General features: G+C 38.3%; 1 protein-coding gene across 12 annotated transcripts in view; it reads right to left on the reverse strand.

Annotated features, from left to right (window-relative positions):
• DLG2 (discs large MAGUK scaffold protein 2) overlaps positions 1–26110 on the reverse strand; it is a 983427-nt gene that overhangs the window by 499736 nt on the left and 457581 nt on the right. For all 12 annotated transcript variants that reach the window (XM_058044765.1, XM_058044759.1, XM_058044856.1 and 9 more), the window contains one exon: positions 24669–24830. In XM_058044765.1, coding sequence (XP_057900748.1) covers positions 24669–24830 — 162 coding nt within the window. The remainder of the gene's footprint in view (positions 1–24668; positions 24831–26110) is intronic.

Below are 26110 nucleotides of genomic sequence, written 5' to 3' on the forward strand. Positions count from 1 at the left end.
AGTAATGTATTAATTTCTAGCTCCTTTTGTGCAAGGGGGAGAACAAAAGAGTTGTGCAAGGAGTTAGCATTGACATGGTGTTTGCGGTTTATGTTCTTGACACCATATCAGAATACCTGGATGACAAAGATTTTTCTGGAAGAGACTGACAGACAATAAATCATAGAAACCTAGACTGATTTAGGTTGGAAAGACATTAAAGATCATATGTTTGCAACCCTGCTGCCATAGCCAGGGACACCTTCCACTAGACCATGTTGCTAAAAGTCTCATCAACCCTGGCCTTGAGCACTGCCAGGGATGGAATGTCCACACCTTCTCTGGGCAGCCTGTGCCAGTGCCTCACCACCGTCACAGTAAAGAATTTCTGGTGAATAGCTAATCTAAACTTACTTTCTTTCAATTTAAAGTCACAGGCCTTTGTCCTATCACTCTGTGCCTGTGTAAAAGATTGTTCTCTAGCTTTTTTGTAGGCTCCCTTCAGGTACTGAAAGACTCCAGGTAAGGTCACCCTGAAGACTTTTCTTCTCCAGGCTGAAAACCCCCAATTTTCTCATCCTTTCCAAATGAGGCTTCCCTCAAGAGCGTTGTGTGAAAAGTGCATCTACTCAAATCATCAGGGTCGCATGGGTGATAGGAAAACAGCTACAAGAGGTAAAAGACAGCACAGTTATAAGAAATCAGTAGCAGAAAGATCAGTATGGTCAAAAGAAGGTGAATAGGCCCTGTTTACCCAAGAAATACAGAAAACATCTAAACTGGAGCTGAAAGAACAGAAAATCCTGGTCCTACTCTGCAGCCATACACTGGACATTGGGTATTTTCAGCATTCAACAAACCAAAGTCCTTTAGGAGCACATTGCAGAATTAAATTCCTTCACTGCTTCTTAAATTATGTATAGGACCCACGCTAGCACAAATTCTGCCCAGTATCAACTACAAGAAAAACAGCCTAGAGAATATTATTCTCAGATTATTCCTTGAGTAAGGTAAAGTTTAGCCTGTGCTTTGCTAAGTAACAAAACCCCAAAGCTTCATTATTCCTAGTTCACCAGCACCAGTAATAAATACGAATAGGCAAACATTTCTCAAACAATATATTAGATTTATATTTAATTTCTAATAAATTACACTGAAGAGAAAAGAGAAAAACCTGAGAATTCTCAAGCGTGTACTGAATCATTGGTCATTTCAACCTCAAAAGAATTTGAATTTCAACAAGAATTTTTAATTGAACCCCCTGGATTTTTAGCTTATGATTTAATCTACCAAGTTGCTATGGCAACCAACGATTATAGCTGCTAGGCAAAATTCACAGAATTGTTAATCAATCCTAATCTGGATATGCTGCATCAGTAGTTCTTTCACAGGGGAAACAGGGCTAAAAAAAAAGTTTGGGTTTAATACTTAATTTACAACATACAACACTAGAATTGTGAATATGCTTTTCATAATAAACATCCCTATTAGAAATACCATTTTTTTAAACCCAGATGTTCCAATAGAGAGAAATCTTTCACTGAGGTTTATATATCACCCAGCAGTGTGTGTCTCAGAGACATCTAATCAATGAGCTTTTTAATGTGCTCAACTCTCACTCTGCTCTCAAAGGGGGAGAATGGATTTACCCAAATCGAAAGTTACAGTTGTTTTCTAACATGATTGTGGTGGAGGATAACTTCTGTATGGTGCTACTTTCAAATCTGGGCACTATTTGTCTGGCCCCCTGTATAAAGTGCAACAGCCTGCCAGGGCGTGGTTGAAACCTTTTGCAGCTCTGCTCTTTATCCTGTTTCCACCATGAGCATTAACCAACCACTTAAGGTCTCTGTGTTGGTTCCAGACTCCTATTTCCTATTCTCCTATCCTCCAGCAGAGTGATCCAATTAGACCTAGCTACTACAGAAAAGTGTAGTGAGATCAACTAACTTTGAAATTTATTTCTGAAATACTCTTAATAACAAGTGTTGTGCTTAGCTAATATATAGCATATTAATTTTAATCACCAACAGTAGTTAGCCAGGAAATTTAAATTCTGTTTTATGGTCCCATTAAATGTCCATAAATTTATGCATCTAGATATAGCTAACTTAGCATTTATAAGAGTACTTTCCTTCTGGTTTAATCTAATTCACTTCTACAGTGAGAAACTAAACTCTTCTGGAGATAATCTGTTAGAGTGTTAATTCTGGTGAATTTCTTGGAAAAGCTATAGTTATAGTACACTAAGGAGACATGATAGACAAATCAATTTAGTTATTCAATATATTTATTATTGCTTGAACTCATTCTTTTAATATGGCCACTGTTCTTCACACTATTTTGTCCATGTAATCTAGAACATCTCTTCTTGACTTTGATTTCTTCAATAAATTTAACCTAGAACACTCAATCTGCAAAAATAAATCAGGAACTAATGCCTATGAAAGAGTTACCGCAAAAATCCATCATAGATGAAGGAGTCTAAGGATCAGTGTAAGTTTCAAATAAATGCCTGTGCAAGACCTTTGGGACTCTACTGGTTGAATAAGAAGGTTTCAGGTATGAAATTGAAGAAGGATATTCCTTGAAAGCTGATACAGAGAGCAAACTATGCAGTCTTTCACCACATCCTGGAATTTATGTAATTTCTTGATGGTAACAACACAACATTCAGGGATATGACAGGTCCTTAACCTTTTTGATATTTAATAATCAATTAATATTGTTTGTGGAAATAAAGGCATGATCCTCCCTTGTTACCACCTGAAACCAGAAGCTCTAATTCTACAGTGTAGTGTTACATGAGTGTAACATACTGATGAGCCATGACCTCATGATTCTACTGCATGAAATACCATTTCATCCCAAATGAAAGGAAAACTGAGGCTGTGTTTCAGCTGGAAGCTTTTGCATCATACTATTTAAGATGCTTTTTCAAAAGTTACACCTTTCCCAATTTAGGTCTTGAAATCAAAACTGTACCAGATCTTAGAATCATTAAGATTGAAAAAAGACCTCTAAATTCAGTGAGTTCAGCTATTAAGACAAAGGGGTTTCATTGAAAGAGTAAAGAAGGACTGAACTAAAACCAGTAGCATGAAATTGTTACAACAAAACTTTTTTATTCTGTCTGGTTTTCTCATTTGTTTGCCTCATCTTTCATTTTCACAATAGTTTACTCATTCTCTCCCCAGTGTTATAAATTCCTCATTTGTTCCAGGTTCTCTTTATTTATATCTTATGTGAATTTATTTTTAATAGATTTTTCCCCACTCTGCATCTTACCCATTTTCTGTGTTAAAATATGTTTTTTTAAACATACCTCAGAAGAAACTTGACTGTTTTAGCTAAAAGAAGCGCATACTGCATTGCCATGAGGAGAAAAATGTATTATATTAAAAGGCTGCAGCTAAGAAATATATACAGCCCCAGTCTTACATTTATGGTTGGACTTGCTGATCTTAAAAGTCTCATCCAGCCCAAATGATTCTATGATTTTATGATTATTTTTTAATAAGATTTCTAACTTTGCAAACATGTTATGTAATGCATATACACAGAGATTCACACATATATAAATACAGCTGTCAACAGGTTTTCAGCCTTCCTAAGGAAATTTGCAAAGATAGAAAGCTTTGAACTGATGAAGGGATTTCTGTCTGAAAGATGGGAATCAAATTGTCATATATGAAAATTAGGAAACATTAGAAGGTATATGCAATGTCATGTACTGAACACTTGAGAATAATGCTTAAGAAGTCCCAGCTGAAACACTTTTAAGTGCTTCATACTTTCTCCAAATCATTCATATAAAATAAATCTTAAAAAAGACCCTTAAGTGTAATCCTCCATAGCTTTTCCATCAGGACAACCCAATTTTAAACCTTTTTTGCGTCTTATCTATAGAAAATGAAAGGCAGCTAAAGAAAATGTACTACTGTGCAATAAATGCTTTTTCATCTAAAACACATCAGTACAATTCCCTTTGAAACTCTATTTCATACCAGGTGCCTAATTAAAAAGGAACACTGTTTATGCAATTTTGACAATATTCCAAGTAATGAGCAATAACATGGCTTTTAGGCTGAAATCCCCATTGACTTAATCAGGACTTCTGCCAAAATATAGATATGCCCCATGACAGCCATGGATGCACACAGTTACAACAAAGTATAATATTAAATGCTTTGGGGTTTGCTGCTTTCATCACTTGTTATTTGAACTTTTTTTTTCCACATTTTAAAATGACTTGCTTACACTTGACAAGAGTTATATTTTGCCTGTCTCATTCTCGATTTTTCCCTTACTGCCATTCATTCAAAAAGTCATGAAGATCAGGAATGCATAACTATTATCATATATATGGGATTGAAAAACAAGCAAACAAACAAACAAACCAAACAAGCTATTTAGAAAGGTAAAGTCTATAAAAGATGACTCAGGCAAATAGTTTATGAATGACATTTTGTAAGGCACTTGTCAGAAAATCATCTCTGCATCCTCTCTAATTAACTAAACAGTATGTTATAATTGTAAAAATAGAAGTTTTGTCATTTCCTTTGACTCTAAATATAGGAAGCCTTAATATCTACAGTGCTGTAGGTACAACTGTTGATAGAAGACAGGACCTTAGAAAGCCTTTTAGAGCTGATCAAACTTCGTTTTTTCCCTCATTTGCTGAGGGGTGAGTGGGGGTAGCAAGGGCTGGACTGCAACCACTGTGTCTGCAGCACAGCAGAGCTGCACAGAACCATGAATTGGTAATTCCAGGATTTGGATTCCAGCTACAGTGGAGTACACCATATGTGATAACCATTAGGGACTTCTACAGAGCTTCCCTACTGCCTGAATGCACATCACTCTGACCTCAGGGCTGGCTGGCAGCCCACCACACACCTCAGCTGCAAAACTTAAAGACTGAAAATTTGAGACATAAAAATTTAAAGCTATATATATATATATATATATATATATATATATATATACACACACAAAACTGCACTCCAAAATAAACAGTTAATTGGATATATTATAGATAATTATTTCTGTGTGTATTGAAGGCAAGAGACTTGTTCCACTCACCCTGAACTTGCAGAAAGACAGAAATGGCACAGAAATGGCACCTCTCCCTTCCAAGCAATATTATCTTCATCCCTTGGACTATGGTCCTGGAAGGACACATGCTGACTTATCCCCAAAAATCCTCATAGATGGGGAACACTAAACATTTCCAAACCCACATTTAAACACAGCAACAAGAACAGTAAGTATTATGTCTTTCTTGCAGGGGGTCTCTCATAAACACTTATCAAATAACCCAACGCATTCTGCCAAGAGCACAATGGGAATGCAGAATTTATGTGGTAAAATCTCATATTTTGCCCAAGTCAGACATAGATGATTCATTGCAGACCCTGAAAGAATTTCCTGTTCTAGAATTCACAGCCCTCCATGTGGAAATTGTCTGTAGTTAAGGTGTGAGGGCAACTTTTATTCTTTATCTTCATAAATCAAAAGAAAGATTTCAAAACTAAAAGGGCTTCAGCATATGCTCTGAGAAAGTCTGCGCATATTTTGTCTCATATTCCCCATAAACTGTGCAAATAATGGATTATTCACTCAATAACAGAACAAAGACAGAAATCAGGTCAGCTAGACCTGAAATATTTCATTCAATGCAATACAGAAGTTTTTGTCTGGAAGATGGAACATTACTTCTTTTCCTACATTTACTTTTGGATGTTTTGTTCCATTTTGCATTTCCAGTTTAAAATGATGAGTCCAAAATTATTTTGCAGCTATTAAATATTTTTTTTTACTTTTTTGAAACAAATTTACACTAAAAATGTCAATACAAAACACTGTCATTTCTGATCTTTTTTCTTCTTCAGTCAGATGATATTATTTGTTGACTTCCATTTGAAACTTTTAAGGTGTGACTGAAATAGCTCTTTGTGGCAAATTTGCTATTCAAAACATCACCATCTGTACTCATGCTAAACACTCCATGTTTAGATTCTTAGTTTTAACTACCATTTCTGACAATAAATATGCACCTCTGATTTTCTATTTTTTGTGCTGAAAAGAACAGTTTTGTTACAGCCATGTCACTTAAAATTGAGAAAAAGAAATCAGTTCTTCCCCATATTTAAACATTATACAATTCCTAAACATTTCAGAAAGATCACTAAATGTTTATTAATTTCATCTGTCTCCTTCCAGAATAGGCATCAAATTGTGCAGCAAAACCACAAGAAAGTACTATCATCTTGTAGGATCAGCTTTTTTGTTTGGTTGCCTTTCCTGAGACTAAACCGGGAAAAACCTTACTGTTTAATTTGGTCTTCAGCAGTAACTCAGGAGCAAGTGAAGTTGTGCATTGATTTGTGCAGTCCCTAAGGTGACACACAAAAATTTGTCCTTCATTTACTTGTGGTTCTGAAGTTTAGACTTATCTTGAAAAAGAGATTATCAACAGCTTTTGTAAATGAAATTACTAGAAAACCAGACTAATTTCTCTAAAATGCTTTGTTTCCCTCAATACCTGATCTCATCAGTCCATGATGCAGAAAGGTAACAGAAATGTTCCAAATGCAAGTCTTTCTCCAAATGCAATGATCTCTTTGTTAGAAAAATGTTAAGAGTGTGATGAAAATAGAGCATGATAAAAATACACCATAAAGTTCACAAGTGAAGTTTCAAGTGATACGCACCATATCACTTTATTTTGATTATGTGTCCAATGAGCATGCATCTCTGGAATAAAAACATACCATAAAATAGCAGTGGAATCTTTTTACAATGTAACTTATTCTGGCAGTTTCAGCTGCCATAAGATCTTTGAGTCCAGGAATGAAAAACAAAAGAAATAAAAGAAAGTATTTATTATTTTGTAATAACTCAGAGAGTGTTAGTTCACCTCTTAGGAAGGAATTTCAAACATTGCAGCTGGGGGTTTTTTTCCTCTTTTGCAGGTTCCAGAAATTACCCTTGAGCTAGCATATTTCTGGAGCATCCAATCTGTTCAGCCTTGTAGAGGTTATGTATGAGAGGTTATTATGTTCTTCTAAACACTGACCTGTTTTATCAGGGTGAGATCTATGGGGCAGCAACAAGCATTGTGCTCCACAGCTTAACTGAGAATTTATAATTTCCTATCCATCTGCACAGTGCCATGCGATCCATATGTTCTGGCTTTTTAATCTTCTATTTAAAAGGTCCTGATTTTTCATGTTTGCTCATGAATATTCCCAGAATTGAAAGAAATAGACCCATGAGCAGCAGAATAAACAAGACCTTCCCTCCTATGGCTCTGAGATGCTTTGTTAAACCCTGACAGCTAGTAAGGTGTTGGTTCTAAAAGAAGTTTATTCTGCAGCAAAATTTCACATTTGGTCTTTCTCCCTCGTTCCCCCATCTGTTAATTGTAATACTTAATCAGTTTGTATTCACTGGTATTTATAACAGATGAGTTGATTCTGTATTTTTTCTCAATTTTATATCTCTTTTTCTGGAAGTCATAGGACTTTCTCTCCAGCTACTGACCCCTTTCAGAATTGATTGAAAATGAAAAAATGGGAAGAAAATCAAAGGACCTAAAAATTATCACCATGTTCTAACAGAGTATTTTGTTTATAAGACATTTTTATTTTCCCATTGCAATCTGTGTTCCCTTTTTTTCTTTTTAATTTCTAAAAGCTTTATGCAATAGAGCTTCTTATGTCATGAAAATGTTTTCAGTATTTCAGCTCTTGAATTTTGCCATTCATTTGTAAAAATTCTGCTTAGTGAAATCAGTCACTTAAAGATTTGGCTACAAAGCTGTAAGTCATTCTTAGAACACTCAATCAGTTAAGTATTTATGACTTATTTATATTTCCCTCTCCACTGTAGATATGTATATTTTACAAAATTGCATTTTATCATCAGCCTATTCTTCCAGTTCTGTTTAATTCATCTGAAATGTTACACAGCTTTATCTTCTTTTCACTGCCCAAAACAATGGTATCCCATCTGCAAACTGCCCTGTGTTGGTCTAGCTAATAATCACATTTATACTTCTATAGCACTGTCTAGGAAAGATTTCAAAATGTGCGTAGACTTTCCCTGGTCCAGGCTGTTATGGGACAACCTTAGCCATAAGCCTTCTGCCACACCGCAGGTGATCCATTCCTTTCTCTCAGCTCTTGTGATCACTGGCACTCTAACTTTCCCTGGCATTTTATTTTCAGAAGTATTTTCTTTCCATAGCATGTTAGAGGGACAGGACTTTGTGAAAGTTATTTAGTAAGTACAAATAAATTACTTGAACCTCTTTTCCACTTACTACTAATTTACTGACACTCTCAGAGATTCCATTAAGCTAAAACAAATCAATTTTTCCTTTAGAAAACTATTCCTGTTTGTTACAATCCCATTATGTTTATCTCATTAGAAGAACCTGGCACAGATTTTCTGAAGTGTGATTCCCAAGATCATCCCTAGAGTTTCTGAAAAGACAGATAAATATTTCCTGTCATCCAGTTCTCTAAATGGAACAGCTGTGACACTGCACATTTTCATTAACTACTCACCAGCCATCTAATTCCACTTCATTAATACTATTTGTAAGAGAGCAACGTTTTAGTCTACTTTTTTTCTTTTGCAAATATACAATACCACCACCAGCTCATTAAAATCTTGAGTAAAATGATACCAACTACCTATTTACCCATATCTCTGGAAAACAGACTGTACCAAGCAGACACAGTTCTTTGCTCCTAAGATCAGGTTTTGTCCCTGAAGCACATATACAGTTTTGGGAGCTCTGAGGAAAGTGGTTACAACTGCTCCTGCAACTATCCCAAATCTGCAAAAGAATGGTGGGCACAGATGTAACATAAACGATGAGGACAAGTGGGTAGTAGATTCCTACTCCATGGCCTTAACAGTTCAGAAAAAAATGGCACTGGAGTAGGAATGCCCAGGATGTAGCACTGCCCCTACACTAATTAGTCTTTGAGCAACATTAGCAATGCAAAACACCCTTGTCCAATGCCCTGACCACTTTCTCCATCTTTGTTTGCCAAAAGAGTGTGAAGTGGGAGATGCAGGGTAGATGCAGTACGCAGAAAGGCTAAGTTTGGGATGGGACTAAAAGTGTTAAAACCATTATTTCTTGTCTTCTCCATCTTTTTCACTTCTCCTCAGGTGATTATTCTTGCCCCAGACTGCTGGAGATGAAGCTGCCTCGGGTAGCCACTGTGCCCCTCAGCAAATGAATCTCCTCCCCACAGTCACAGAGATGTCAAAGCAGTCATTCACACCACATGTCTTATAGGGAAAGGGGAGCTGGGAAAGACACTGCTAGCTCAAGAAAACAGGCAGTTCTGGGAGAAGAGAAAGCATTTCCAGAGTATAAGGACTTTTTACAAATCAGCATCTTGACTTTCCATAAAGGGTTGCCCCGATGGTTCTTCTGTTTGCACATGAAATTGTCAGCTTATTTCTTCTTGATTAGGTCTTATCACCTGTTCAAATGCCACTGTAGCCCCCAAGACATTGCCAGAGAACAGAATTATAGTACACCACGATGCTCTCCACCAGACTTTTAGAAGGTATAGAGCATCATAGTACTAAGCCCATTACCAAATAATATTACAATACTCCAATAAAATTATAGAGAATTTGTATTTGAGAGTCCACCCATCATATCTCTTCAATATCACACCCAGCAGTGCAACAGAAAGGGCTTGTGACGAGAGAGGTGGAGATGGGTGTCCCTAAAAACAAAGGGTCCTCACAAGGATGTGCCAAAACTTGTTATATTATGTCTCAAGCCTTTTAATAAGGCACTTACCCTACCATAATTAAGAAAACTCATTTTCACTAACCATTATTATGAAAACTGTGTTGAAAAACCCATCTAATTGAAAGTATAGTAACGCTCATCAACTCAGTTCACAACACGTGTAGAAATAAATCAAGGACATTAATTGATTAACACAGTAAGCAAATGGTGATATGCTAGCTGGAGTGGGCTGATTTCTACATTGTGCAGTCATGGCAGATTCTTACTGACTCTATTCTCAGAACCATTTTTCTTTAACACCAAGGCTGTTTGTTTTTTTCCCCAAAATGTGTACACTTGTCCATGTGTTTCTCACACAGTGAAATGCAAATCATTCCTGCAGTGCTAACGGGAAACAGCCAATAAATGCAACAAGATAGCACTGGTCTACAATTCAGCCTTGAGATATAAAATATCTCTAGCCAAAGAAATTGCAAAGGAATTATACACTAGTTTAAAAGTAGATATAATTTGATTGTAATAGAGAGATTATTAGATAAGATTTGAATATATGCAGGAATTCCTATTAATTTTTGCTCATTTGCATTGGTTTTAGCCTGGGCAGCTCTGTGGTATCAAACATTAAAGCTTTTCCTTGTCCATACGAAGCTTAGGACAATGGGGCCCTGTACTGCTATCAGAGCCCCTGGGTAATACTGTAACCTAAATTATAATCATCATCATTCAGATTGAATTAAGAGGCTTGGAAAGAATATGCATCTAGGGAGGAATCTCCAGACCAGCCTAGCTTAGATCATTACTAAGAGCTATAATGAGAAGGGCAGTGGTACATCTGCTTTGATGTATTCAGGAGCTGGAAGGACTGCACTAACCTGGTCAAAAATCTTGATGTAGCAAAGATAAGACAATCTGAGATATGCTACAGCATGATGCTACAGAATGGATGAATTTCATCCTCTCCCACACCTCTCATTTTATTAACAGATGAGATTCTCAAAAGGAATTTAAAAGAGTTTGTGACTTACAGTTCTTTGAAAATCAAAGGGAGATGTATTCCTGCCTAAATTAGGCTGAAACCTACTTTTCCCAAAAGCCTGAATATAAAAGAATCCAGCTTTTCAAGATTATATATAAACAGCACCGTCACCCCTGGGTTTCACAGTGTTTGGGAAAATTTTGTACTTACTCACCCACACATGAACTAACTGAAGTCTGCAGAGTGTTCACCCACAGACGGATATGACCCACTGTGTTTGTATCCAGAATGGTGGAGCAATACTAGCAAACCCAAAATTTCAGTCAGTGTCGTCCAGCAAAAATAATTTGGGGGCTGGTATTTTTGTTCCGTTTTCTTCCCCTGTAATTCCCAGAGGCAATGCAATGAGCAGCTCCTTTGAATATTAAATTATTGAAGTTCAGAAGAATTTAATTAGTATCTCACCTACTTACCATCTTGCAACGATGCCTCTCCTACAATTATGGTACTACATTACAAGCAATTTCAGCTTAATTGAATAACTGGAATAAAACCTGGGTTCCAATTGCCAGAATTACCTGTATTAAGATAGCTATAACTGACTTAAAAACCAGTAAATGTGAGATGATCTCTATACATGAAGGTTTACAGCAGAATCTCTAGTATTCAGCCTGAATATTTACCCTTAATATTACCATATTCACCCTAGTGAATACTGTCAAAAGAAGTATTTTTAAACAACATTGCAGACATGTCAGTTTTCTGGGTATGAGCAGTTGAATAATCACAAAGTCAAATCAGGCTGCAAGGTAGCAAAATGTAGGCTCTAAAATATTTTCAAATATTTTAACAGTTTGTGCCTCTTTCTCCCCAGCTGCACATGCCTATGTGTATTTCAGACACTGACTGCCAGATTCCTTTCTCACAGTTCCTCACATTCATATTATTTGCAAAATACGTTTTCTCACAAAGCCTTGTACTGGAAGCAAGAAAGAAAAGAAAAAAAATTTGCAGGGACAGTGAGAGAAAAAGAGCAATGGGACAAAACCCAAATTGGATTTTCCTCAGCCTGTTTCTCTACCCTGCTGCATTTCGTGTGGCTCCAAGCTGGCTCAGATCCCCTTTGGTTTGAGATAATGACCTGGCATAGAAGTCAGCTGCTGAGTCATCCTGCTTCAGCAGGATGAGAAAAGAAAGTATGAGAAAAAAAGGTTGGTGATAAAGTCAGTATATGAAAGGCGGAAAGCCAGAGATGTGTGTTTCTGAAGGCTCTTATCATCCAGTTGAGTACAGAGGGTTTCTAAACCATTCTGAAAGATAAACCTATTCAGGGAAACACAGAGCCATTAAGGTTGGAAAAGATCTCTGAGATCAAGTCTAACCATTAACCCAGACACCATCAGGTCCACCACTAGACCATGTCCCTTTGTGCTACAGCTACATGGTTTTTTTAAACACTTCCAAGGATGGCAATTCCAACGCTTCCCCAGGCAACCTCTTCCAATCCTTGACCACCATTTCAGAGACAAATTTTTTCTAATATCCAGACATTAGGAAATACCTATCCAGCTTCTCTGCATGCTGCATTGTAAGAAGAGTTTGATGCTAGAGTCTTCAAATGATGAAGGTACAGCCCCTAAACAAAGGCACACACAAAGGCATAGGCATGGAAATTCCCAGTACACAGGAGAAGGAAAGTGTGTTTTTCAAAATAATTCAAACACTCCACCTCTCTAGTAGCTATGATAGACTGATGTATTGGTGCTCTATGGCTTTGCTCAAGACTGCTTTTCTTCTGTTTAGAAACATCACTAGAACATGTTCCCCGAGGAAATGGTTACAGCACCAAGTTGTGCAGAGTTCAAGATGTGCTTGGGCAATGCTCTCAGGCACATGGTGTGATTCTAGGGGTTGTCCTGTGCAGGGCCAGAAGTTGGACTTGATGGTCCTGGTGGGTCCTTCCCAACACAGAATAGTCCATGATTCTGTGATAAATACTAATGTGATGCTCCGCCTGGCTGATTGTTGCCTTTTTTGACAGATTTTTTTTATAAAAAAAGTCTTTGAGATACAATGGTTTAGTAGTCCTTGTGGCCTACTTTGAACTCCAAAATAGAGACAGGATTAAAATTCCCTAAGCCCAGTGTCTTTAGGAGAGAGTAAGTAAACAGCACATTCAGAAATGGAAATCTGTCTTAGGTATTTTAACCTAAGCCAAATTTCAGACATTCCCCGACCTTACAGGTATTAGTGAAGTACAGGTAGTATGGAAATGCCCTTGGGTTCACTTTACTGTTCCCATTCACATTTGCCTTAAGTAGATATCAACATCTCCAGAATACAAAAAAAATAATGCCTTTTCTAAACAGAAGTAAAATTATGAAGATAGCAGTAAGGAAAATAACCCAGTTTCAGCTGAAATCTGTAATTCAGTTCAGATCTGCTCAATCTCTAGATTTATTGCAAAACAGTGAAAGAAACAGACTGGCCCAGAATTCCCAAAGACGAAACAGCACCAATTTCAATGTGAAACCATCTCCAGGTGTGGTCTTCAGAAACTGGACTTTAACACTCCCAAAGTGTAAAGTTGTTAACTTAGTGCTATTTTGGCTAATTCCCAGTAATTAATATAACTCTTTATACTCCCATCACTGAAATTCTACTTCCCTGCTTGGCATTTGCTCATCCGCTTGATCAAAGGCACAGTTTGTGACTCAGACTTCAAAGTAAGAATTTGTTTATTTGCTGTAAAAACACCATTACTCTTTTGAGCCTTTTCAATACCATGCAATCAGTTATAAGAATTTTATTAAGTCTATTATCAGGTTTAATGATCTTTTTGCGGGGGGGGAAGCAAAAAATTCAGGCAGGTGCATATTAAAACTGTAGTGGGAGGAAGGCTTTGAAAAAATCAGCTATGTCCCCTTTCTTTGAGAATGAATGTGGTCATTTTTTACAGAAAACACTTTAATCTAAAAAGTTGACTTCTAGCCTCTGTCTATGTAAAAGCCTCATTCTGTTCATATTTGGAAGTTAGATGCAATTTGGTGTTCATGAGTTTGTTAGTTAAAATATTGATTGCAGTTTCTTTGGCTCATAATTTCTGTAAGTATTAATAGAATAAAAGCTGCCCAGAGTGCTGCCATTTCAGTGGGCAACTGAGATCCACTAGACTTAATAACATTCAACTGTATTTCACATTGCTTTTGTTCAGGGGAAAGAGAACCCACCTTTCAGGAGCAAGGAAAAAAAGAAAATCTGTTCTTAAAGTCTGTGCGCAACAAAGAGGAGACAGGCAGTGCTGTGCTCCTGCTCTCTGAAGCAGCCAAGAAGCAAAATGATCAATAAGAGTGCAGTTGTCTTGTAGAGGAGGGCATCAGTCATTACACTTTCACAAATTTGGTACAAATTTGTACTTCATGGGTGGCTTCAAAGATTAATAAGATCCATGGGTATATGTAGGAATGGAAATAAGAAAAAGGTAAGAGGAGGAGAAATACAGGAATGGATCCTGAAGGTAAGTCAGAAAAAGGAACAGGGAAAAGGAACACTGATTAACTATGGAAAAAAGAAACAATGTCATGCAAAAGGAAAGACAACACTGTGAAAAATCAAGTTAATAAATAATACAGATCTTAAAAAAGCCACCTTAGTCATCAAGACTGCTGACTACTTTTTTGACATTATTCTCAATTGCATCAGCTTCAGTAGCAATTTTAAAAGACTATTAAAAAGCAAGTAACATGATCCTCTGAAACGGATTGAAGGGAACCAAATGGCAAAAGGCATTTCCCATTTAAAAATATTTTTGAGAGAGACCTCCTCTTTTGAGAAGTCTCAGTTAGCCACTGATACCAAGATCAAAGAATCACAGAACCACAATATGGTTTGGGTTGTAATGGACATGAAAGATCATTAAGTTCCAGGTTCCCCGCCATAGGCAGAGAGATGATGTCACACAATAATAAGGTTGTGAAGATGTCACATAATAACAATCTCAGAAACTCTTATTTAGACTACATTCTTGAAGAGTTGGAAAGTAATAGTTCAGAAAGATTTTTCTTTTAAATGTCAAAATTCTGTTTTTTTTCACAGCTCCACAGTCCATAAAACTACAGCAAAATTAAATAAGAGCTATGAGAAATAGGAATTTAAAACTTTTGGAAATAGCTAAAGCACTTCTTGTTCAGGCTGCCAAGATACTCTTTCATAAGGTTTGACTAAAGAGATTCTGTTCTCTTCATCCTGGAGGCTGCATCTATCCAGAGCTCCTGGAACTGCAAACTTCTGCTTTCTTTTACACCTGGCACTGACAAAAGCCAGAACATTTTTGATGTGTCACATCATCAGATGTATAAACACATGTATCTTCCACTGAGTGAATTATCAGTATATTCCTCAGTGAAAAAGTATCCTGAAACTTTGGTGCTTCATTTAAATTGTAGAATAAATTCCCAAGTGTCAGCAGTAGCCAAAGTCTGACAGAAGGGCACTTCAGCTACCGAGCTTAGGGAAACAACTGGTGTTAAACCTGTCTGACATATCTGAGAAAAATCCCTCCTGTTACAGTCTGACTAATAACACCAAGATGCTTTATTGCACTTTTCAGCAGTAGGTCACAAAACACTTTGGAAAGGTGGCAAACATCATTACAGATACTTTACATATATTCTAGTACTTCTAGACTCAGAGAAAAGAAATGGCAGAAGATACAAGTCCTATGTTCATAGCATCTAGTAGTTATTCCATGGATTTATTGCATATATTTCATCTATTTTAGGTGGGGGGAAAAAAAACCCAAAACGCTCTGTATACCGGTCCATCTCTCAGTATTTTTATACTCTATGAGTATTTCACATGGCCAACACATAAAGGGAAAAACAGCTCAGAAAATTACTGGGAAGCAAGGAATATCTAGTACTATGCAAAGCATTAGAGAAAGACAGTGAGAGAAAAGGATTCTTGGAATTTCCTGTTTACTTGATTATATGTGAGAGACAATAGCTGCAATACATCAGGCTTCACCCCTCCCCCCCAAAAAAAGGCTCAGGAACAAGACTATTGTTAAAAAGAAACCTGCTATTCAAAAAGAATAAAAGATAAATCAGCTAATTAATACTAATGGATAAAGCACCCAGCAGATAAAGAACACAGAATATCTCCTGAAACAGCAATTCAGATTAACATTTGAAAAGACCTTCAATACCTAGGAGGCCCATATAAAGTAAACAGGGTCCATAGCCTGAAAATATTTTCAAATTCGTCATTCAGGCAAGTCTAACAACACATAGTGCACTAGCAGATACTGTCAGAACTTGCTCTGCTTGTGTCCATCTGAGGACAACATTTATTTTGCCAAAAAATAAAGGATTGTAATGCCTGAGGTTTACTTTAAGTTGCTGAGATTTCTCCAATTAAATCACCCACTGACAGAAGCAATTTTATTTGGTTTCTCTTTTATTCTGTCAGAAGCTAAAAAGATAACAAGATACTGTCTGCAGCTACATAAATCATGTGGAAAGCCATCAATCAGAAAGCCAAGGCAAAACATCAAGCACGCACAACAATGGGTTTTGTGATGACAAAACAAAAAAAATGTTCTTCACTAATAACCGTTCTTCATTGTTACACTCAGTTTTTGTACCATTTCAGGAATTTCTTTAGAGTAAGACAAGGACTCAGAAATGAAAGACATTCCTGCCTACGTGAAAATGAGACATAAAATATTACTCAAAATGCTAATCTATAAGCTTCTTATTTTGCCTTGAAATATAATGAAATAGAATCAAAATTCAGAGCTACTTTTGCCACTTCCTCAAGAGCAGGAACAGGCACAGGCACATTTGTGAGCTTTCTTTGTCTCTTTCTAATCCGATTGCATTTTTATATTAAAAAACATAGATTACAGATAAAGATGTATGATATATGCTTATCTGCTGTTACAGTAGGAGATAAGAGAAAAGCAGTACATGATTAAACATGTAACAAGTGTTGTGTCTTAATGAAGCAACCTACTGAATATTCAGTGGAATCCACTGATGGACTGACTGCAGCATGGGGCTTTGCCAGTGACTGCATACTGAAAAGGAGAGACGGGGGGAAAAAAGGACAAAACAAAACCAACTCCAAAACACAAAAGCTAGGAAGCTACCAGGGCAGTGATCAAAAGTATTCTTATAAGATCATTGCTACTGGGCTCAGCCATCCTGGGGATAAAAAATGCTTCATGCAGATTAGCTATACTTATGAAATGCAGTCAGTGTAAGCAAAGAAAAGGATGCAAGATTAAATTTTAGATGGCTCGTTAATATATTCATGCATACATTAATATGTCCTCTATATAACCCCAATTAATTTTGTAACTGCAAGAGAAAACTTCAGACTGCTGTTCCTGACATGTAACAAAGCCTCAGCCCCTCTCAGTCATCCACAGCTTTTAAAGAGCCTCTGAAATGCAGCATCTTTGCTCGGGAAGAACAGCCTGTGCTGTGACACTGCCTCAACTCTTTGTCACACCTCAGCCACAGATATTAAAGTAAACTCAACCATTATTTTTTTTCTTCCCTATGTGAACTTCATCTCTATCATAGGGTTCTTCCCCAGTAAGAGGAATTAAGGGATCTCAGCAGCTCTGGAAAAATAAATGTGGTTTCTTGCCCCAGACAGATTATCCCCCCAAAACATCAGGAGCTACATTTGCCAGGACTATCAGGCACAGTAACGCTGAAAGCTGTAGCCACCAGCTTTCTCTGTGCAAACCTGGTTCCCTGGAAGCTAGGGGTATTTACATTGCCTGGGCAGAGGACTTCCTTGCAATTGCTCAAACCGGGTCTAGTGGAAGGTGTCCCTGCCTAGGGCAGGGGGTTGGAACTAAATCATCTGTAAGGTCCCTTTCAACCCAAACCATTCTGTGACTCTATGTTGCAATACAGCTACACAAGTCTGTGGAGTCTATTTCCTTATACTGTTTTCCAGCTCTGGGCAACAACGTCTCAAGTTTATTTACAGGTCACACAACCCACTGCAACATCAGGAGAGTCTTGGACTTGGTTATTTTCACAGTATTCATGACCAGGGCATGACTTTGGTCTTTATATGAAGTCCACTATCAAAAAAAAAAAAAAAAAAAAAGAAAAAAGAAAAGCTATATAATATTTTGACCTTATTTATCCAAATTGTCTTCAGAACTCAATTTTTATTGAAGTCAATGTTAATTCATGAAATAAATAGCTCTTGCCTAATTTACATTTTTAGACACAAAAATTACTCTTTATGACAGTTTCCAGGAAGCTCAGGCTAATACATTTTTCACAAAATCATTAATCATCCAGGCTTATCCTCAGAGCCTCTTTCCCCATCTTTGTTAATTTGTCGGACAAGCACAGCAACCACTTGTAGCGAGGTCTGACTCACACCTGGACAGGGAAAGCTTAAGAGGTGGGGAAAAGCTGTTTCATTACAGCCAGGAAAGGGCAAGTGACAGATTCCAGAAGCCTTCACAGGAACGACCTTCTTGCACTAAGGAGGATGAAAAGAAGAATGATGGACATTCAAGGGATACTACACACTCACTAGGAGATAGAACTTGGGAAAGAGAGACATCTGCCTTGGAGCAGAAACAAAACATCCTTCCCACACTAGATGCAGAGAGTCTCAAAGAATATTCTGGTCACTTGTGGTGTGAAGGGCTCTGCATCGGGTCCAGTCCTGTTTAATACCTTTACTGATGATCTGGATGAGGGGACCAAGCGTAAATTTGCAGATGACACCAATGCGGGTGAGAGTGTTGATTTGCTGGAGGGTAGGAAGGCTCTGAAGGGGAAACTAGTCAGGCTGGATTGATGGGCTGAGACCAACAGCATAAAGTTTTATAAGGTCCTACCCTTGGGACACAACAATCTGGCAGAGCTACAGACTGGGAGAAGAAAGGCTGGAAAGCTGCCCATTGGAAAAGGCTCTGGGGTGTTGGTCAGTGGCAGCTGAACCTGAGCCAGCAGTGCCCAGGCGACCAAGGAGGCCAATGGCACCCTGGCCTGGATCAGCAATGGTGTGGCCAGCAGGAGCAGGGCAGGGACTGTCCCCATGTACTCAGCACTGGTGAGGCCACAGCTCCAATCCTGTGTCCAGTTCTGGGCCCCTCACTGCAAGAAGGACATTGAGGGGCTGGAGAGTGTCCAGAGAAGGGAAATGGAGCTGGGGAAGGGTCTGGAGCACAAGCCTGATGAGGAACAGCTGAGGGAGCTGGGGGTGCTTAGCCTGGAGAAAAGGGGGCTCAGGGGGGACCTGATCACTCTCTACACCACTTGAAAGGAGGCCAAAGTGAGGTGCTGGTTGGCCTCTTCTCCCAGGCAACTGAACCTGTGGCACAGGAGATTCAGGTTGGATATCAGGATGAACTTCTTCATGAAAGGGTTGTTAAACATTGGAATTAACTTTCTGGGGAAGTGGTAGAGTCACCATCCCTGGAGCTGTTCAAGAAATGACTGGACTTGACCTTAGCACCATGGTCTAGTTGATAAGGTGCTGATCTGTGAGAGACTGGACTCCATGATCTCAGAGGTCTTTTCCAGCCTAAATGATTCAGTGATTCTGAGACTCAATAATGGGTAAGACAGGGCTTCCTGCCATAAAAAAAAAAAAAAAAAATTCTATCTGCTCTGGCATTGGGAGATGCAGCCCTCCTTCTGCAAAGCAATTTGTACAAATGCCAATTCATGGATAACCTTAACTTTGCAGACTGCTGAGCCCATTTGTTCCATGTGGAGGTGGTTTTTCTCCTCTCTCCACTGGAAAGTCATTCCATCAAGCCTGACTTTCTGCAAGCTGTCAGCAACCCAGCTGAGCTGCAGGACAACATCCTGGGACAGAAATAAAAGGAGTAATAGCCAGTGTGACCTTCCAGAAGACAAGGCTGTGAAAGATGAGGTAATTGAAGATGATCATTACTGATCATTCTTGTTTGAAAATAACTTATCTTAGGGTACTTATTTACCTGGTTACTTGTTTTTGCTCGATTTCCACTGATGCTTACAGTTGAACCTGGCATTAAATTAGGAAATGGAGATAGCTGGAATAGCCTGACATTTAAAATGTTCAGACAACCAAGGGGATGTGAGATCCTTACAGGGATTTTTACTTTTCAGCTTAACAAAGTGGAGTATATTGAAAAACAAAAATAAATCCAACGTCACAATAATACTAGAAAGGCTCATTTAGGACCCAGAGTTCTAATTCATTTAATGAACACTGATTAGCTCTATTCCTGGGAGGAAGGGGAAGAGGCACATATTTAATTTAAAAACAGAACTTGTGCCTCTGATTTTGAAATCTGTGTTGAATTCAGATTTCCCAAAACACCAGGGATTCATAAGGTACTTTTTACTGAATTAGTTCTTTCTTAGGCATCTAAGAAAATTCTCAACAGTTTATTATGAAGCTTTACAGATGCAGACCAAAGAATTCCGAGCTTACTACACCATCTCGTGTCAAACAAGGGGAAGTGCAAGAAGATTATTTTAAATTCCCTTTCCATTACACCACAGACTTTTTTCCTTTAAGAAATTATTAAAAGGCAATTCCATCACCTCCATAAGTTGAAAAGAACATTCATTATCTTAATATGGCAACTCTAACAAAACTTCTGCAATGCTAGCATTTTCCCAAATGTTAATACATCCACGTAACTGAAAACTTCCTTTACAACCTCAGTGTTTGACATTCAAAGTTGCTTAAGCTGTTGAAAATTTTATCTTTTGCACACTAATAAGCAGATCAACCTTTATCAGGAGTTTGAAACTTTCTAAAATTAAGTATTTTTCAGAACTAAGTTGCCTACATATGAAATGCTACAGGGAAGTAGAAAAGCAAAGTTAATGCAAAATACAATAAGGTGAAGAAGTGAAAAAGACATGGAAAATAAAAGAAAGTCTGGTTTGCAGCAAAACTCCTCTTGCTCATTATCTTCTGAAAGGGAGTAATCTGGCTAGGGCATACTAGATTTTAGGTAGTTGGAAGATAAGAAAATCACACCTACCTTCAATTTCAGAAAATCTATTCACATTTCCAAACAATATTTATCATAATCGGTATCTGTGTGTCTCAAAGAGATTTTCAGACTGTATGAGGACCACATTTCTTATTGTTCAGCACATGAACAAGTGCAAGGGCGTTGAAGGAAATAAGTTTTATGTTTTGGTTTCCAAAACAACTTCCTGAGGTAATCAATAATCATAGAATCATAGAAAGGTTGGGTTGGAAGGGACCATCTTAAAGGCCTTCTAGTTCCAGCCCCCTTCCACGGACAGGGACACCTTCCACCAGACCAGTCTGCTCAAAGCCCCATCCAACCTGGCCTTGAATATTTCCAGGGATGGGGCATCCACAGCTCCTCTAGGCAAAATGTGCCTCACTGCCCTCACAGTAAAGAATTTCTTCCTAATACCCAATCTAATAATCTAATAACAATGAGCTCCACTAGGGTGGAGCTTTCTGGAGTACATCAAGCCACACAATCTGAAATATGAAATGACTGCCAAATTCTTTAAGAATTTGTATACTTCAAAATTTCAGATGCATCTGTTCTATGCAAACGTGGCCCATATCAGGCATTTAGAATCATGAGTGTTAATAAAAATATGGCCTGAATGCTTCCATTCTGAGTGTCAGAAAATGTTTCAAGAATCCCTGGAATGTTTTACCTGGAGATGTACACAGGGGAATAGACAGGCCCATGATTTCTCTGCTTGAACTTCAATCATCCACAAAACCTCCCTCTGTAATGATGCAAGCCTGTTCTCAAACTGACAGGGTGGATTATGGATGCAAACTGAGATGTTCGCTGAGAGCTGGGGAGCAGGGTGATGCCAGCAAGCAGTCTACATGCACAGACAGGGTGTAACACCTATGGCTTCCACAAATGGCTGTGAGCACTGGTCAGTTGTGAGGGCTGGAATCAGCCACCCCAAAGGGAAGTTTAGAACTGCATGATCTTGGCAGATTTCTTTCCAAATGAACAAAAATATATGGGAATAAGTAACTCTTTTATTCTGCCAAAGTCAAGTCACTTAGGAAAAGTGATATGATTAGGATGGACATGTAGCTTGGTCTTGGAACAACATTTTGGTTCCAAAGCATTTTAACTAGCTTATTTTTATGCTCAAACATTTTCTTTTAATGATATTATTTCAAAACAGATATTGGGTAATCATCCTGTCATCAGGGCATCGTGCAGCCACTAAACACAAAAGACTGCTTCAAAACCTGCTGGAGAGGTGCAGCCTGGTGCTGCAGTCCCTACAGAGAAATTCAGGCAGTAAAATGCAGCCAGGCAGTGACTTAACCCCACCAAACCAGGCAGCCAATGTGCTTGCTGGCCTGGGTGAGTGGTCAGCTGGACAGTCCTAATGGGACACAGGATATGATGTGATCCCTGGCTTGGTGTTAAGGGAACTTCCCAGTCTGACCATTCACAGACTAACAGTCACAGTCCCAGCACCAGGAGCTGCACCAAATGCATTCCTCAGCACTTGGTACAAGCAGATGGATGACTTTCATGTACACATATTTTCCCTTTGCACTAAATGCTCTGACCTTTAACCAGAAAAGTGAGGCAGAATGAGTCAAAAGCTCTTGGTCAAGTTTCCTGACAGCATTATCCTGCTGAAATTGCCAGTGTCATGAAATAGTAAAATTGCAGGCATTATTTTCCAGTTAATCTTTAAGAATCCAGTATTTTACATTTCCCTAGGAAGGTGTGCTACGGGCAGAGAAGCAGTTTTCACCATTATTCACTGCAGCCATATTCACACAATACTGCTGAGTAGATGGCAGAATACTTAATGATATCAGGCTGTAGGTTGGAAAGTCTCTAATTCAAGACAATAACTGATTCTGACTAGATTTTGGAGTGTTCACAATGCTATTTCTCAACTATGTGGAAATTACTGTGACCAAAATCTTCTAAACAGGGATTTCATTCAACTACCAACAGTAAAAGTGAATCCAAAGCAGGTGTTTCAGACAGGAAGGGCAACACAATGCCATGAGCTCTAGCAGAAGAATTCCTTCAGCATCCTGAGCTAATTCTCTACTGAAGATTAAAAGATGGGACATGGCAGGGGAAAGGAAGCAGGAACTTCAAAGCCATTTGAAGAGACAAACAGCTAAATTTAGATTAAATGGCAGGCAAGAGACTATTAAGAGGCAGATATAAGACACTGTGAATCTGAAGGAAAGAAGGGAAAGGGACAGAGTCAAAGACAAAAATCCTCATGCTGAAGGAAGAACTTGCAGGAGACACTGATTTCCAAGCAGAAATACTATACAGCTCCTGCTCTACCATCACTTCAGAAAACAGAAGCAGACAACAACTTTGTCCTGTTACAAGAGCAAATAAGATAGGGAGGTATTTCAAGGCACTGTGGATGTCTGGGAATACCCTTCATTTTACAACAAGCTTTTTCACATCGTTGCAGCGCCCTCTGCTTACATTATGTAGCCTTACTTGAAAGTCTCCAAATGTGAAGAATAATGTCTGGTTTTGATCTTCATGAACAAGAAACACCACTGTAATCACAATACTCAAGGAGTCCTAGAGGAACAGGGCTGTTTCATTTCCAGGCCAGAAATTGCTTGGTCTGTGATTTTTCCCTGATGCTAGATAGAGGCCTCATGAAGGTAATCTATTCCAAATAACTAAAGTGATAGACTCAGCACAAGATGATCTATCACTGCTTGGTACTGTTGGCTTCTGCAGAAAAAGGTAAGTCGCCCAGAAAATTGCTAAAACCTGAAAAGACAAACATCATACAAACTAAGCACAGGACCAACAAGAGCAGAGGACAAAGATTAATTTGCATGGCTATTGCACAAAGGCTCAATGAACACCAGCTATACTTACATCAATCTTTAATAATAAACACTTCCTTTGACTTGTAACCACACTGTAAACACTGTGCTAGGCAAGCAGTGCCCATTTCATAGGCTTTGAGCACCAGAGGGAGCAAAGCCCATCTGCCTTGTTTGCTGCTTAGATAATTGCTGGAATAAAACTATTACCCAGAACATCACCGCCTCTAGTAAGGAATATTATTCTTTTTTCTCCCCTACCCAGTCTTAGTAGAAACTAAAATAGAAAATCCATCATGCTAATCACTGCATCTATGCTCCTTCCACCAGAGAAGCTCTAGGAATATTTTCCAACCACTGCATTCTTATAAAAATAAATGTAAATTTTCAGGAATGGATTCCTTTTTGGCGATTATATGGGTTCATCAGGAAAAGAAACATTTTTGCCCAACAAGATATATCAGAGGACACCAGACCTACATACAGCTAAAGCTTCTATATTTTATAAATAGTTGCCTTAGTTAACAGAAAGCTATCGCTACAGCACTCTGAATTGCATCAAAACCCACAGAAAACTGCAAGTACTTGAGCAGCAAGGATATGAATAGAGGCAAATGAGCTCCCTTTTCAGAAGTAACTTGTGAATTTGATATAGCTTTCTGAGAGATGAAAAAACCTAGTTACGTTTACAGTATTTCTTTAAAAAATTCTGAACAAGGATCATCAGGAAGGGAAGTCTGCCATTTCAAAATCACCGTGATATTGAGGCTGAGAACCTGCATTATTCCTTTCACAATGTACAGAAAAACAGGCTAATTTGCTAGGAATCCTTTTTACTCAAGCAAAAGCCTCACTCAAAGCAGAAAGCTCACATCTCTACACAGTGCTCTGTCAACTAAACTATCACCTGTTCCATTACAGAAAACCTTAAAGACCCATCACAAGAAAAATCAATCTGAAATGATGGATTTCAGAAAGCAGCTTGTCTGTACAACAAAATAAGTTTCTCAGGCATTTCACGGTATGCATTTTCTCGTATTTGAGGATTAAAGGCATGAGCTGTATGGATCCTACCTTCAAAGGAGAAATGTGCGACTGTAAGACGTATCCATGGACATTCTCTATTTGAGACAAGTTCTTCTCTGACACATGAACAAGCTCTGGGCCTCTCACTTCGTGGGTTAAACGAGGCAAAGTATGGTCATGTGGAGCATCCTCATCTTGATAACGATATTTCTAGGAGAAGAAAACATCAAGAACGAACAAATAAGCTTTTAGGAGGTATTTCCAATATTTTAATATAATTGTGGAATAACAAAAAAATTATGATACAGCAGACAATAATCATCAGATTTCCTAGTGTGTTCTGGAGAGAATGAGTCATTCTTTTTTACCATTGTATCAAAGAGAGAGCTGTGGTATATGTCACTGATACACAAGACTTTCACCATCAAATAGACACTTGAGATGACACACTGATAATGAAGAAAAAGAGATGTCGATCAGCTAAGCTGTAGTGTCAGATCATGTTTCATATCCCTGTGTAGTAGGAAGTAGAGTTCTATAGCCCTTCTCTGCAAAATACTGGAGTTATTTTCCACCTGGCAGTGTGTACTCTGATGCTGGAGAGCACACACACACTTCCACAGAGGCACAGTCCCACAGATGATTTCCCTGCAGTAAAGTTCTATGCTATTCCCTTCTTTTCCATGGAGAGGCCACAGGAGGGGCTTGTCTGAGATCTCAAATGAAGCTTGTAATAACAAGGAATATAATCCTTAAAATTTAATTAAATTATCTGATCTGTTCTCCAGCCAGAATGCTGTGTAAAAAGGTGCCATCCCCTCAGTTGTGTCCTGCGGAGGGGGCTATTGGATAAAAGCCTAAGATTTATTTGTATGGCCATATAAGAAAAATAAGTCTGAAGGCCAGGTACAAGAACATCCCAAAGCAGACCTCTCCATGCAGCAGACCTCTCTGCTGCTCATCCACTTCACTTTGACCACTCAGCTATGGAGTGTTATTTCATTTACTCATTCCTCCTAAGGAAACCACCCCAGTGTATTCCTGCCTTCAATCTTATGTATGGAAATGTTTCAGCAGTTGCCAATTATTTTCAGAATACACATGTGACATGATTTATTCTCTTCTTCTTTTCTGGAATATGCCTGCAGCCCTTCACATATTGACTTTTCAGATAACATAACTAATAAATATATGAAATGACTGGCACCAGCCAAATATTATTTGGGCAAGAAGCCATCAGTCTAATACATAGTACTCCAGCCAATGTCACATTTAAGGCTTGGCACACAGGTTATTTAAGCCACAAGCAATCAATTATTTTTTTAATCGAGTGAGTACTCTTTCTAAAAAGACAACTCTTCCAAGACTTCCTCTTTTAAGTGAGTCATTTGCTAAAATGTAATTAGGAGAAATAGGAGCAGAATACCAGAGTCATCTCATTAACTCAGGAATGGGGAAAATGGAAATGTCCAGTGGACATCATCTTAAGG

This window comes from Melospiza georgiana, chromosome 2, assembly GCF_028018845.1.
Source record: "Melospiza georgiana isolate bMelGeo1 chromosome 2, bMelGeo1.pri, whole genome shotgun sequence".
NCBI classification, from domain to species: Eukaryota; Metazoa; Chordata; class Aves; order Passeriformes; family Passerellidae; genus Melospiza; species Melospiza georgiana.